This window comes from Notolepis coatsorum (assembly GCF_963971535.1).
Source record: "Notolepis coatsorum genome assembly, chromosome: 9".
NCBI lineage: Eukaryota > Metazoa > Chordata > Actinopteri > Aulopiformes > Paralepididae > Notolepis > Notolepis coatsorum.
Window position 1 is genome coordinate 121,818,391 of NC_140173.1, and position 14,153 is coordinate 121,832,543.

At 44.9% G+C, this 14,153-nt stretch overlaps 1 protein-coding gene across 1 annotated transcript in view; it reads left to right on the plus strand.

The window, feature by feature from the left end:
- The window catches only part of LOC311234736 (protocadherin-15-like), a gene marked incomplete at its 3' end in the record, with an annotated part of 504,680 nt that overhangs the window by 264,500 nt on the left and 226,027 nt on the right, over positions 1 to 14,153 (plus strand). The window contains exon 15 of the mRNA XM_084321979.1: positions 4,105 to 4,233. Coding sequence (XP_084178105.1) covers positions 4,105 to 4,233 — 129 coding nt within the window. The remainder of the gene's footprint in view (positions 1 to 4,104; positions 4,234 to 14,153) is intronic.

Consider the following 14,153-nt stretch of genomic DNA (forward strand, 5'->3'; position numbering starts at 1 on the left):
TTTCTATAGTTTGACATCAGTTGTTCATTAACACTTTCAGTGCCAACAACGAGATTTCTCGTTAGTTCATGCCAACCTTTGAGTGCCAGCCGACGAGAGATCTCGTTTTTAATTGTTATTTTTTTTTATTATCGATTTCCATAAATTTTTCATCAATCTAGCCTCACGTTACCAGTGGGGATCTGTCTGAACTCGAACAGGGGAAATACCGCCCCCTATCGTCTCTCCGGATGGTACTGCACCCCTTTGGATTGGATTGAATGAAACACATGGAGAAAAAAAAGTCCTGCTTCCACATTTTACTTGTCCGACAAGTAACCGGAGACGATCCAAGTAATCGCCCACCACCAGAACAGCGGAGAATATGTGTTTCCAGTACCCAGCGTTGGATCAATAAACGCGATCGATATTTGGAATGGCGATCAGGAATTGGAATAATCTTTTTGGAGAACATCTGATTTGAGGTAAGGAATCTATTTTACCAGTCTTGGGATAATCAGAGCTAATTTCACCTATATATCAGCGTGTGCCATATGTGTGTATGTGTGTGTCTGTGTGTGTGTGCGATCATGAAATAAGATAATCGATTTTCAGCCCGCTTCTATAGCGTGCATAAGTACACATATACTATCGATAATCTAGCGTTTATTTGAAAACGATTCATAAATAGGCCGAAAAATAACAATGTGTTTTGTGTATTCCAGTGTATTCCAGTAAAGGGCGTTTATCACATAATCAAATATTTTTTCTGAAACTTAAAAAAAAACAAGCATTTTTCAAAATGGTATAAAACGGAAATGAACCGATTAAAAAACAATCCGTTTCGACAATGTTGACTGCAAACAACTCATTGATAAGCGACGGCCATATTAGACACATAGCCATAATTTACGATATAGTTTATGCGTTCGCAAATATGAGAGCTCTGTCATTGAAGTGGGTGGTGGCACGCAACAGGGTTCCGGGGTACCGCATGGCTAGCACGGAAAGTGTTAACACATTGAGTGCCACACCCCTTCCGGGAAGTGACCACTTCCGTGCCGTCCATTAACCCCATGTAAACGTAGTTGTACTTTGTAGACCTAAACCTATATTTTATAGTATAGCTATGGTCTAATAACGCCATCAAGGTTGAAGGTTGAAGGTTTTTATTTAGACAACAAAACATATACAGATTATTACTCCATTATACATTTTTGTCAAGGATAGGAACGAAAAAGGCGCAGTGACTTATTTACATGTCATTAACACTTTCAGTGCCAACAACGAGATTTCTCGTTAGTTCATGCCAACCTTTGAGTGCCAGCCGACGAGAGATCTCGTTTTTAATTGTTATTTTTTTTTATTATCGATTTCCATAAATTTTTCATCAATCTAGCATCACGTTACCAGTGGGGATCTGTCTGAACTCGAACAGGGAAAATACCGCCCCCTATCGTCTCTCCGGATGGTACTGCACCCCTTTGGATTGGATTGAATGAAACACATGGAGAAAAAAAGTCCTGCTTTCACATTTTACTTGTCCGACAAGTAACCGGAGACGATCCAAGTAATCGCCCACCACCAGAACAGCGGAGAATATGTGTTTCCAGTACCCAGCGTTGGATCAATAAACGCGATCGATATTTGGAATGGCGATCAGGAATTGGAATAATCTTTTTGGAGAACATCTGATTTGAGGTAAGGAATCTATTTTACCAGTCTTGGGATAATCAGAGCTAATTTCACCTATATATCAGCGTGTGCCATATGTGTGTATGTGTGTGTCTGTGTGTGTGTGCGATCATGAAATAAGATAATCGATTTTTCAGCCCGCTTCTATAGCGTGCATAAGTACACATATACTATCGATAATCTAGCGTTTATTTGAAAACGATTCATAAATAGGCAGAAAAATGACAATGTGTTTTGTGTATTCCAGTGTATTCCAGTAAAGGGCGTTTATCACATAATCAAATATTTTTTCTGAAACTTAAAAAAAAACAAGCATTTTTCAAAATGGTATAAAACGGAAATGAACCGATTAAAAAACAATCCGTTTCGACAATGTTGACTGCAAACAACTCATTGATAAGCGACGGCCATATTAGACACATAGCCATAATTTACGATATAGTTTATGCGTTCGCAAATATGAGAGCTCTGTCATTGAAGTGGGTGGTGGCACGCAACAGGGTTCCGGGGTACCGCATGGCTAGCACGGAAAGTGTTAACACATTGAGTGCCACACCCCTTCCGGGAAGTGACCACTTCCGTGCCGTCCATTAACCCCATGCAAACGTAGTTGTACTTTGTAGACCTAAACCTATATTTTATAGTATAGCTATGGTCTACTAACGCCATCAAGGTTGAAGGTTGAAGGTTTTTATTTAGACAACAAAACATATACAGATTATTACTCCATTATACATTTTTGTCAAGGATAGGAACGAAAAAGGTGCAGTGACTTATTTACATCGTTGTCCTTGGAAGTCAAGGATGCTTGAAACAACACATACAACTCATTACAGGAAATCAATCACAATTATTACATTTGCATTGTAATAATGGCACAACCCTAAATTAATACAAACAAAGCACATTTGTTATTACAATGTTCTTCTAGCCGAGAGTCCGTGTGTCTCAGGAAGCACCCTGAGACACAAATCCTGGGGGGGATTTGGGGGTTGGGAGGGAGGACGGAGAGTGGTTCTGGCCTAAACTAATTACAGTTGCCATTAGTTATTACCAGAGGGGAGGGGGTTAGGCTACAGTTGCCGCCTAGTGGGATAAGGGTATTGGCTTAGGAAATGGGCTAGGAGACAGTCAAGGGTCCCTCCCCTCCAGCGCGCGCGTACATCGCCAGGCGTACACGTGGGAGGGGGGTTTGGGTGAGGATCGGGGGGGGGGGGGGCCTGCCATCCATCTTATCTATTCCAGACAGTTTCACTCTGTCCCTGGCTCGATGTCGGGTAAGGTCGCCGCAACTCAGTTGTTATCTTGACTTATTCTCCAGTGTGGCCTATCAGTGACCTCGAACATTCTTCGTTTCTTCCATAGACTTGAGTTGAGTGTGTGGCGGGGGGGGGGGGGGGGGGGGGTGGGGGGGGGTATTGTTGCATCAGTCAAGTCTCATTGAGCTGCTTCTGGTCAACGTGCAAAAAACAGATTATTTTTTCATCGATACATTTCCGTTTTTTACCGTTTTGAATATGCACATAGTCCGGCCGCTTCTGAGCAATTCCAGGGAAAAGACACGAAAACAGCGTTTTTGTGTAATTCAATAAACATAATAATAATTTTTCACCTGATTATCGGATCTTCCTGAAATCAATGCTAGATCATCACTATTATCCTTTGTCGTGCACCCATGCAATGTGATTTAGACCCCCCCCCTCTTCCTGCAACCCAACGGAAAACAGCCAAACAGCTATAACACAGATAGCTTCAATCGCAGTAGAAATAAATATCAGATCAACGCAAGCTTTCATATATGGTGTCCTTACCTGGTCTCTGAAGTAATGGAAAAAAAAGAATCCAATAATCTCATTGCCATTCCAGTTATCCACAGCGATCGTGCCTCCGACATTGTTGGACATTGCTCGTCAACGGGCGGGCGGGGTCAGTAGTCCAAAGCATCCCTACAAGTGTGTGTTTTGCCGGAGTGTTTAGGACCCGCCCCCATGCCGCAGCTCGGTAGAGAAAAGAAACCAACCCATTTCTATCGGGGTGCATTACTGGCCAAAGGCGTTAGAGGGCGGTATAATACCGTCTGCCAGCTCAGACACAGTCAGAACAGTATGCACAAGGTGCCCCGCTGAATTATGAATGGCAATAGATAATAAAAGAAATACCGTGACAGAAACGTAGATCTACGTTTCCGGCACTCAACCGTCGGGCGACAGAAACGTAGATCTACGTGAACGGCAGTCAATGTGTTAAGCATAGAGTTTGGATACGCTTTTTAGCCAAATTAAATTATAATTACATAATTATTTAAAAATGCTGTGACAGTATTAGCTGTAGCCTGACTATGAGTTAGCGATGTTTCTAAATGGGTGAATTTTGAACAGAAACAAATCCTCAAACGTAGCCATCATGGGTTTATCTTGTGTTTGTTTGCAGACGTCCACTACCACTGTGAACATCGTGGTCACTGATGTCAACGACAATGACCCCACCTTTGACCCCACCCTGCCCACCAACCTGACGGTGCTAGAGGAGGAAGCCAACGTGTATGTAGGACAAGTCAGGGTAAGGATGCGTTTTCATCCGTCCTACGACCAGGTTCTACACAGACACATATTCACTCTTAATTGTATGTACAAGTAGTTTAAGTAAGCAGGAAGCTATGCAGCATAATGCATTTTAAATCCTGTAAATGTTTTTTTTTTTATCCACTTTTTCTCCCATTTTTCTATATTTTCTCCCATCCCAATTTTTCGTATCATCCAATTCAACCCTCCCCAGTCACGGACGCTGTTTCTTGCCTCCCACAAGCCGGCTGCAATGTGGACTAAGTCATACATAGCACAAGTCCCCTCCGGTACTTGAGGTAACAGCAGTCGCATCTTTTCACCTGCGCAGCTCGATCTCTCAGTGGCGAGGAGTAACGCGTGGGAGGCTCACGCTGCCCCCGACACTTCCTGATTCTACTGCGCAGGCGCACCAACCGACCTGTGGGAGTCGCTGTCCACAACGCCCGATCCCCACCCATCAGTTTCCCACCCCCTAATACGGCCAATGTGTATTAGTACGGACGACCAGCTAAACTGAAAGCAAATGTGGAGCGCTGGGCTCGAACTGACGAGCCCAGCGTCTCCAGCACTTCGAGGCGAGCGCCCTAAATCCTGTAAATGTTATACCAAACTGTAAACTCTTTAACCCTTTGTTGAATACTTGATGTGTCCTTCCTGTTAAGTTGTACTGACCACTGAGTGACTGCAGTCTTTCAGGTCCATAGTCATGCAAGCCAACATTAGGGAGTTTTCTTTCTTTTGGGGGGGGGGGGGGGGGGGGGGGGGGGGGGGGTTGTCTGGCCCCCATCGCTCTTTCCCTTACTCTCCTTTGCAACTTTGCATATGTTACAGGTATCAGAATATGGCACCTGGTAGCATATATATATTACCTATAATACATGTTAATGTTGGTTAGAAGAAATGGAGAAGTCAGGTGTGATGTTCTTTCAACGAGGCATCTCTCAATTACCTTTATTTCAACATTAGTTATCATTTGTCATTATACATTTCAACAGTATTGTCCTTTTAAATGTAGTTCCTTATGCCCTAATGCATATTTGTTGTGTCTTAATCTAAGCACATGAAAGGGGGCAGTCTCATCTGTTCCTCTTAATAAGACATTGTTATATTATCGTATAGCTCTGCTCAGCGTCATAGTGCAATACTCTCCACTTCAGTACTTGCACTGAATAAAAACTCACAATGTACCTTTACATACCATCATCTGTCTGACCACACCCCCATCCGTTACCTACATAAGCAGGGGTGTGGCCATACCCTCATCTCCTTCTTCACTTTCACCACAAGGAAGTGCCTGTATACCAACACTTGAGCTAGGTTGTTTAGTCTGAAGAAAGTTGAGACAGCGTTAACATTATTTCTTGTTCTTTTCTTTCTCTCATAATTTTCAATAGAAAATAACTAAGTTATAATGTTTTCTTCGGGGGGTCGCGCTAGCAACGTCACCCTTCACCAGCGGTTCTCCGTTGCCTCCTCCATCGTGCGTCTTGGGGCGGGATTGACTCCGCGGTTGTGGAAGTCACTCGCGCCCGATCGGCGTTTGGTGGGTAGTTTGCCTCTCCAAGGAGCTGGTGCACCAGCGGCATCTCCTGTGAGATGGCCTGGTTCCTGCTCTGGTTCCTCCGCCGCCGGGGGGCCGTCGGCCGATGGGCAGACGGCTCCTCTCGTGGCGGAGGATTTGAGACGCAAACTTTTCACTTCTGCTCGCTCCCGTCGTAGGAGGGTAGCTTGCAGGGGCGAACGGCCTGGTTTCGGTGAGCTGCTGGAGCCGGATGAGGGTGCGTCTGCTTTTCCGTGGCCGATGGAAACGGAGGATTACATGGTGGAGGCAGATGCACTCTTATTTGACGCCCCGGTGGAGACACATCACTCTCCCTTTCAGGATGTGGCAGGGGGTGATGTGTCTCCTTGGGGTCCCTCGTATTCTGGTGTTGTGTTAGAACCTCTGACTCGGGGTGCTCCAGTAGCACACCATGTTACCGCGCTCGCGCGGGACTCCGTGCTGCGTCACGGATCTGGTTGACTCCGAGTTCGATTCCCGGACCCGCCGTCATTTGCCGAATGTCTCCCCCTGCTCTCTCTCCCGTTTCACCCTGCAACTGTCGGTCATGCTTGACCAGGAAAGCGATAAACGCTAAAAAATAAAGTTTTAAAAAAAAGAACCTCTGACTCAGCGACGAGATGCCCTGCTATCAGCCACATCAGATGGTGGCTCTGCAATGGGCAGTAGCCTCTCGTGTGTGAGGGACGCGGGCTCAGTGGAGGAAGGTGCGCATGGGGAACTACGTGCCTTATTCCCGGAGCTCATGGCGGCAGCAGCCGTCGCAAACGGCGTGCCGCTGCCGCAGTCACTGCCTGCCCCTGTCCCCGATGATTTGATAGGTCATCTATGGCAACGTCGTCCTGTGAGGGAGACGGGCGTTGTCTGCCCATTTTTCCCCTCAATGGAGGCCTACGTACGTCAGGGACAGGTGGTCTCCCACATCACTGGCCTCACCCCCGCCTACGTGCAAGTCACGCGGGTGGCGGGTTTGGTCGAGGGAATGAAGGAAGGGGTGCCTCGGCTTGATAGACTGATGGCGTCCCTCCTTTGTCCTGAGGTAGTGTGGGAGCCGTTGCGGAAGCTGGTTCCCCATGGGAAATCGGCGAGGCAGTTGGCCAACTGGAGTGACCAGTCGTTCATCGCCGAAACCCAAACCCCAGCTGCGACATCCAACATCGCGCAGCTAGCGCGGTTTATGTCCGGGATGATGACGGGCGGTACGATGCTGACCGAACAACAACATGTTCAGCACGCCCAGGCGGCCGGAGCCATCCTGCATCTGATCCAGCTGCAGGCCATAGCCGCCGGGAAGATACGCGCCCTGGCCACTCTATCCCAGCGCCATCTTTGGCTGGAGCAGGCGAGAGTACCGGACAGGAAGAGGCTTCCCCTGCTTATGGCACCCCTCTCCGATGCTGGGCTCTTCGGGTCGGCAATGCAGCTCATGACCGCAGCCTGCAGGGATATGGAGGAGGAGCGGGCGGTGCTCCAGCCCCATTTCCCCCCGCCCGATGTCGCCGGTGGAGTCCGACGGAGGCCTCGTCGTCGGGGACCCGCGACCGTTGCCACCGCCACTACCACCGCCACTGCTGGCCCTTCGGCGAAGAAGGCCAGGAGGAGAGAGGGCGCCTCGACCATCGCAGCCGGCCAACCCACGCCCGGAGGTGACGGTAGGGATCGTCGAGACCAGGCACCCCAGTACCGTCCCTCCGGGGCGAAAGCTCCCCGGGGTGGCAAGCCACAAGCGGCTCGTGGCAGGCGCCGCTGATGTGACTTCCCCTCCTGTTACCCCTGCTCCCTTCCCCGGCCCATCTATGATTTGCAATACAATAAAAAGTCCCTCCTAGGAGGGACTGTATTTTTGTTACAAACTGTGTTTATTCACTACATATGATGGGGATACGATGTGTAGATCCTTCGCCATAGTGTGGGGTTGATAGGAGAGCTAGACTTTTTTAGTCTTTGGTTGGTCGCTACATATATATATGTGTGCTTAGCAAGGCCTGTAGCTAACACTCAGTCGAAAGGGTTTTTTCTTTCCTTGGCCTGGAGACTTATGTTCTTCCTATAAAGGTAGAGGTTAGTTGTGTGTTCTGTTACTTTAAAACAGTGGTATTGAGCCACAACACTGTAGTGTTGGCCTACAGAAGTGCTCGTGTGTGTGTAGTTGTGCCACGGTCTTTTAGACCGCTCTTTCTCTCTATCAATCTTCTGTGTTTCTTGAAACATAAAACACAGGTGTCGTGTTCACACATAAACCTTGGCCTTGTTATAAACCCTGTTCACAGACGTTGTCGTCTGTGGCTAGCATGCGTTGGGTTAGCTTATCCTGTTTGGATATACGCTGTTCATTTAGCATGCTGGCTACTTGATTTGATTTTATTACGGATCCCCATTAGCTGGTGTCATGGCAACCAGCTAGTCTTCCTGGGGTCCACACAAAAAAACATACAAAAACAATTATTGCAAAACAGAATTATTAAAAGTCAGTACTCAACATACAATACACAATGAAACTAACAATTAAGATGGCTAAAATTAAGGGCGGTCAGGTGGCGTAACGGAGATTGCGTTCGTCACCAACCCGCTCCGGGCTTGTCACCAGCTTGGCTGGCCGTTCACACTAATACAATTGGCAGTATTAGAGGGTGGGAGAAGCTGGCGGGGTGGGTCCGGGTCGTTGTAAACAGCGACTCCTACAGTTCGGTCAGGGCGCCTGCTAAGCGCGGATAGGATCTAAGTGGGATAGTGTGATCCTTCCACACGCTACGCCCTCTCAGTGAGAATCCACGCTGCCAGGTGAAAAGAAGCGGTTGATTGGCTGGACGTGTGTCGGAGGAAGCACGTGGTAGCCTCCACTCTCCCAGACCGACTGTGGGGGGTAAGTGCGCAGCGACCAGGAAGGGGATTGGGAATTGGCATAACGACTAACATTGGGATGGGAGAAAATCTGAGGAAAAAGGAGGGGGAAAAAGATTAAAAAAAAAAAAAATTTGCTAAAATGTGTTTTGTTTTTTTACATTTATTTAAGCTTTATTTACCCAGGCAAGCAAGTAAGAACACATTCTTATTTTATTTATTGTCAAAAGTATGCATAATGTTGTGTTAATTCCACAACAAGAGATATGTAATGTTAATTACCTGAAATTATTCTGTTTTTTTGGGGGGGAAACCCTGCATATATCGGTATCGGTTGATATCGGTATCGGAAATTAAGAGTTGGACAATATCGGTAAAAAAGCCAATATCGAACATCCCTTTGTAGCAGATGCTTTAAAACGATGTTTGGGTACATCAGGGGTTCTCAAACTTTTTCATACCGTGACCCCATTTTATTTAGGATTTTTTTTGGGGACCCCACACGTAATGTATCACGTAATTTCAATGTGGAATTAAGGAATATCAAAATAAAAGCACACTCTGTTGAACTTGATCATGCATATTTATTAGAAAATGTAATTACAGCACTATGTTATCAATACACATTTATAAAACGAGGCATATTTTGCCAAAATATGTTGCCAGAACAAAGAAAAATTATAATAAAAAAAAGTGTCACCTACCCGCGACCCAAATTTGGGTCGCGACCCGTAGTTTGAGAACCACTGCTTTACATCCTTGTATCTAAATACAAGTACAAAATTAATTATCTCCAACTGATTATTGCATAAAACATTTATATTATGGAAAAGAGCTTGAAGGGATTGTTAGCTAATTAATTGCCCAAGGCACAGTGATCAATGAGATCCGTAACTTTGTTAATGGGACCAATGTTGCTCACTGAAGTGGAAATGAGGTGGAAGTCCTAATTTTTCCACTCCGTTTCCCCTCTCAGCGGTGCTCTGCCGTGTATTGAGTAGGAGGTCAGGAGCGACTGGCGAGTAAGACAGGGTTCGATTGGGAAACGCTTTGAAAAGTTGAGTAGTTTATTGTCCCTCCTTTGTTTGCCTCGATTACTTTTATTAATATCCATAACAAAGAGAGATGTTCAGAGGTATTAAGTGGGGGTTGATCCCCTCCCTTGCCACTCCCACTCAACCCACTCACCTTAGAACTGCTATCAACAAATGAAGACACCTAAGGATGTAGGCCTATGCATCATCCATTCATCCATTTACTGAAATACTTTTTTTGTGTGTTTCACCCCCCCCCCCCCTTTTATGTTAAATGTTTCCCCATTGGTGGGGGCTCTTAGCAGGAGGGGATTCAAGACACAGTGTATGATTTTCTTGTGGCAAGCGTCAGCTCTGATGGCAAAATATAGCCCCAGTAGGTGCATGAAAGTCTAATTTTCTCCCCATTGTAATGAGCTTAATTTAGCCTATCATCACAGCCGTCCACAGGGCGCACAGGGATTAACAGGCTCTAAACAGAAGCGGAGGATGGTTTCCGTATTCTTTTGTTTCATGTGGCCCAGCTCCATTTTAACATTGCTTTGTGTTTCATCACCCTCGCTGACAGGCTGACGGCTATGTTTTATCACAGCCATCCCTCTTTCTGGGGTCCTCTCGGTGGAGCTCTCCGATTTCCTCGTCCTGGTGTGGAGCTTTGAAGAGCTTCCCGTACAAAATCGTGTAAAAGTTGGTTTTCAGAACAGATTCTGTGTGCTCTCTTACGGAGTCGGTACACAGCCCCACCGCACTGCCAAATAACGAACCAAGTCGCAGTGAAATCAAATCGCCATGCTATGGCTTCTGTGTGAATTCACAGACCGTTTTTTAAAAGCTTGATTTCTCAGACCTTTGGGTTGTCGAAAGCAGAACAGTCAGTGAGAAATGCAGTCTAAGATAAATTATTTATTAGTAACAGGCCAAACAATGGGAGATTTCCCTTGAGTGTAAACACAAAATCAGTCCAAGAAAGGAGACCCAAAGAAGAATTGTTCAAGGCACTATGTCTCTCTTCCTTAGGCCTTTATTTTAAATGTAATTCAATTACATTTTATTTGTCATTACCACAATGTGCTGGAACATATGAAAATGAAAGGAGGGCTGTGGCTATGTAGGGGGGGCACACATACATAGCATAAATGGTAAATGGTAAATGACTGCATTTATATAGCGCTTTTTATCAAAATCGATTTACAATTTGTTCTTCACATTTTACCCATTCACTCACACATTCACACACCGATGGCGGAGGCAACCATGCAAGGTGCCAACCTGCTCATCGGGAGCAATTAGGGGTTAAGTGTCTTGGTCAAGGACACTTCGACACACTGCCTGGGAGGAGTGGGAATTGAACCGGGACCTCCCCCAACATTCATAAGCAGGGTTGCGTTGGTGATTTCAAAGCTGGTTGCACGGTGTTTTAATGACGCCACGTGCACGCATAAATGTCCCCTCGCGTATGCATAGACTAAAGACAATGCCTAATTGCCTCTACGAATGGAATGTAACACATTTCATTCACAAGTTTTGTGTGACTGTATCTGAGAACGTATTTGAATTTTGAACACACCTGACGACCTGCGCTATTGTTATGCAAAGTAGCCAGGTGGGTACTTAGCGAGTTGGCACATCAGTCGAGTGCAGCGCATTCCTGTGTGCAGTGCACGCGTGTGCACATCCGTTCATGTGCGTGTGCGTGCTTCTGCTCACAGAGCCCCGTCCCATGAGCAACGCACCCCTGTTCATAAGATAAATAAGCATTTAATAATTTTTTTTAAAAGAACACACAGATTATGCTATGGCTCGGTAGTCATTCAGAGATGTGGGTGGTGAGTGCCTGTGGACGGGATGATAGAGGTGGTCTTGAAGCATGTGGGGACTGTGGACCGGGACAGTGAGAGGTTAAATACTGTAGTGAAGACCTCATCCAGCTGGTCGGACATTCCCGGAAGACCCGTCCCGGTATGCCATCCGGGCCGGCAGCCTTCTGTGTGCTCACTCTGTGTAGTGCTCCTCTGGCCTCTGCCATGAGCACATGGTCTCCTGGATGGGTGGGGGTTTTGGTCACATCAGATGTCCACTACGTGACTACTAGGTTTGTCTGTGACTACTAGGGTTGTATGTGACTACTAGGGTTGAAAATTAACCAAGTCTTCCTTGACTAAGTCCAAAGCAACCTACAGTACTAATCGATTACAATTATTTGTTTTTATTATTATTCATCTTCTTTTCTATAACAGGTCACATTTACAAATATTCAATGATCTGCTCAAATGGCACATAGTTTGTTACTGCATTATTTCCCCCCATCCTTTTCTGCCACACTAGAGTATTCAATTCGCCTTCAGGCAGAATCGTTTGAATTTAATTCACCTTCAGGGAGCCTTAATGCAGCACGGCACAGTACCAAGCTAAAGGCAGATCCTGCCAGTGAAGACAACTGCAGTGCAAACGCATAAAAACACTGTTAAGTAGCTTAATGCTACCCCTACAGCATTTTTTGGGATTACCATTTAGGCCTAACTATATCCCACCTGCAAACTCACATAGACTGGGGTTGTGTGTTTATCATTCTATCACAGTTGATGGGTTTGCCGCATGCACTCATGGAACTATTTGCATGAGGTGTTTGAAGTGTGCTACAATACACATCCCTGCTTTTACCAGGGAGCCGTAATCTGATCACGCACATTGTCAGCGACAAAATCAATTAGCATTCGTGTCGGCAGCACCATAAAAACAGCATGAAGCATAACCGCTAATTGGAGAGGTTGTTGAACACAGTAGCCTCGTTAACAGAATGATTATTGCTCTTCCCTCCCCGATTACTGGAAGCCATCAAATCCATTGACCATTGATCCATCGTCCTGAGACACAAGCTACCGGTACATAATAATGTAATGATATGTAGGTATAATTATTCACTTTATAAAATACCTACAGTATGGTGACATTACTGGTTGCTGTTAATATTAGGGCTGGGACTTTATCGCATTAATTTCGATTAATGAACTACAGAAAGAATTAAAAGTAAAAAAATGTATGCATTTAATCGCATGATGATTTTTCTTTATTGTGTAAGAATTTGTGCTGTCAGGCGATTAAAAAAAATTATCTAATTAATTACAGGATTTGTAATGAATTAATCTAATTAATCGCATTTTAATCGCATAACCATTTTAGGCCTGATATTTTATATTCTATAATCATATTTCAAATAGCATGTGTCCGGATGGCAGAATTCAGTACTGTATCTACAAACCCTTCTGTTTAATCATCTTCCCTTTATTCATTTGCTTAGATTTTTCAGGTCTGGTCAATTTGAGCAATTCACAGTAAAAAAAATAATTGATATTCTCATTTGGTTCATTACAATTTACTCAAGCCTAGTAACAGACACAGTATTTCTGACACTGGGAATACATTCCCTGAGATAGATAGATGTCCCTAGAATCAGACACCAAGAACATGCAAATGAACCATTTTAAAAAAAAAGTTTGTAAATGTTTATTCTACGTTCTTATGGAATGAATGCGATTTAAAAATAATAATAATTATAATTATAAAAAAAGAAAAAAAAATGTCATAATGTGATAATTTGCTGTGTAATTAATTAATCAATCTAATTAACGTGATAAACTGACAGCCCTAGTAAGAATGTTACCTTTCAATGGAGACCAGACTCATGCATGTGCTATAAGTATAAAGTATAATAAATCGCAAATTACTTTTTTTCTTAGTCTGGTTTGTTCATAAAATGGGGGCAACTCTCAGCGGCTACATCTACACCCCTCCCCCCACTCCCTCTGTGCCCCCCCCCTCCCTGTTCTGCCATTCTCTTTGTGCTGCCCTGTCCTCACTTGCACCATGGGGTCAAGAAATATGTTGGTCCTGCGCCAAACAGGCTAATAGAGTCTGCCTAGAAATCTCTCTCTCTCTCTCTCTCTCTCTCTCTCTCTCTCTCTCTCTCTCTCTCTCTCTCTCTCTCTCTCTCTCTCTCTCTCTCTCTCTCTCTCTCTCTCTCTCTCTCTCTCTCTCGCTCTCTCATTTATCTCTCTCTCTATCCCTCTCTCTCCCGACTCTCCCCCCACTCCTTAATTACAACAAGGAATTAGCAACTGCACTTTCAAGACTTGGAGAATGAACAGACTCACACTCATACTCATTCACAGACACACACACACACACGCACGCATGCACACCAAAATCATTCTAATAAGCTGTCATATCCATAAGGGATTTGGAATTTGTAAAGCTCACTTTTTTTCCTCCCCTGCAGGATCATCACAGTGCTTATCTCTCTGATGATATTTTATTTATTTATCTATTTATTCTTTACTGAATAAAGAATGAAATGCACACTTTCAGAACATGGTTTCGCATTCAAGGATTTCCCTTTGATGAAATACAAGAGAGTTTGCATGAAAAGGGCTTCTGGGCCTTTTTGAACTGACAAATGACTAGGCATGAGTTCTGAGACAA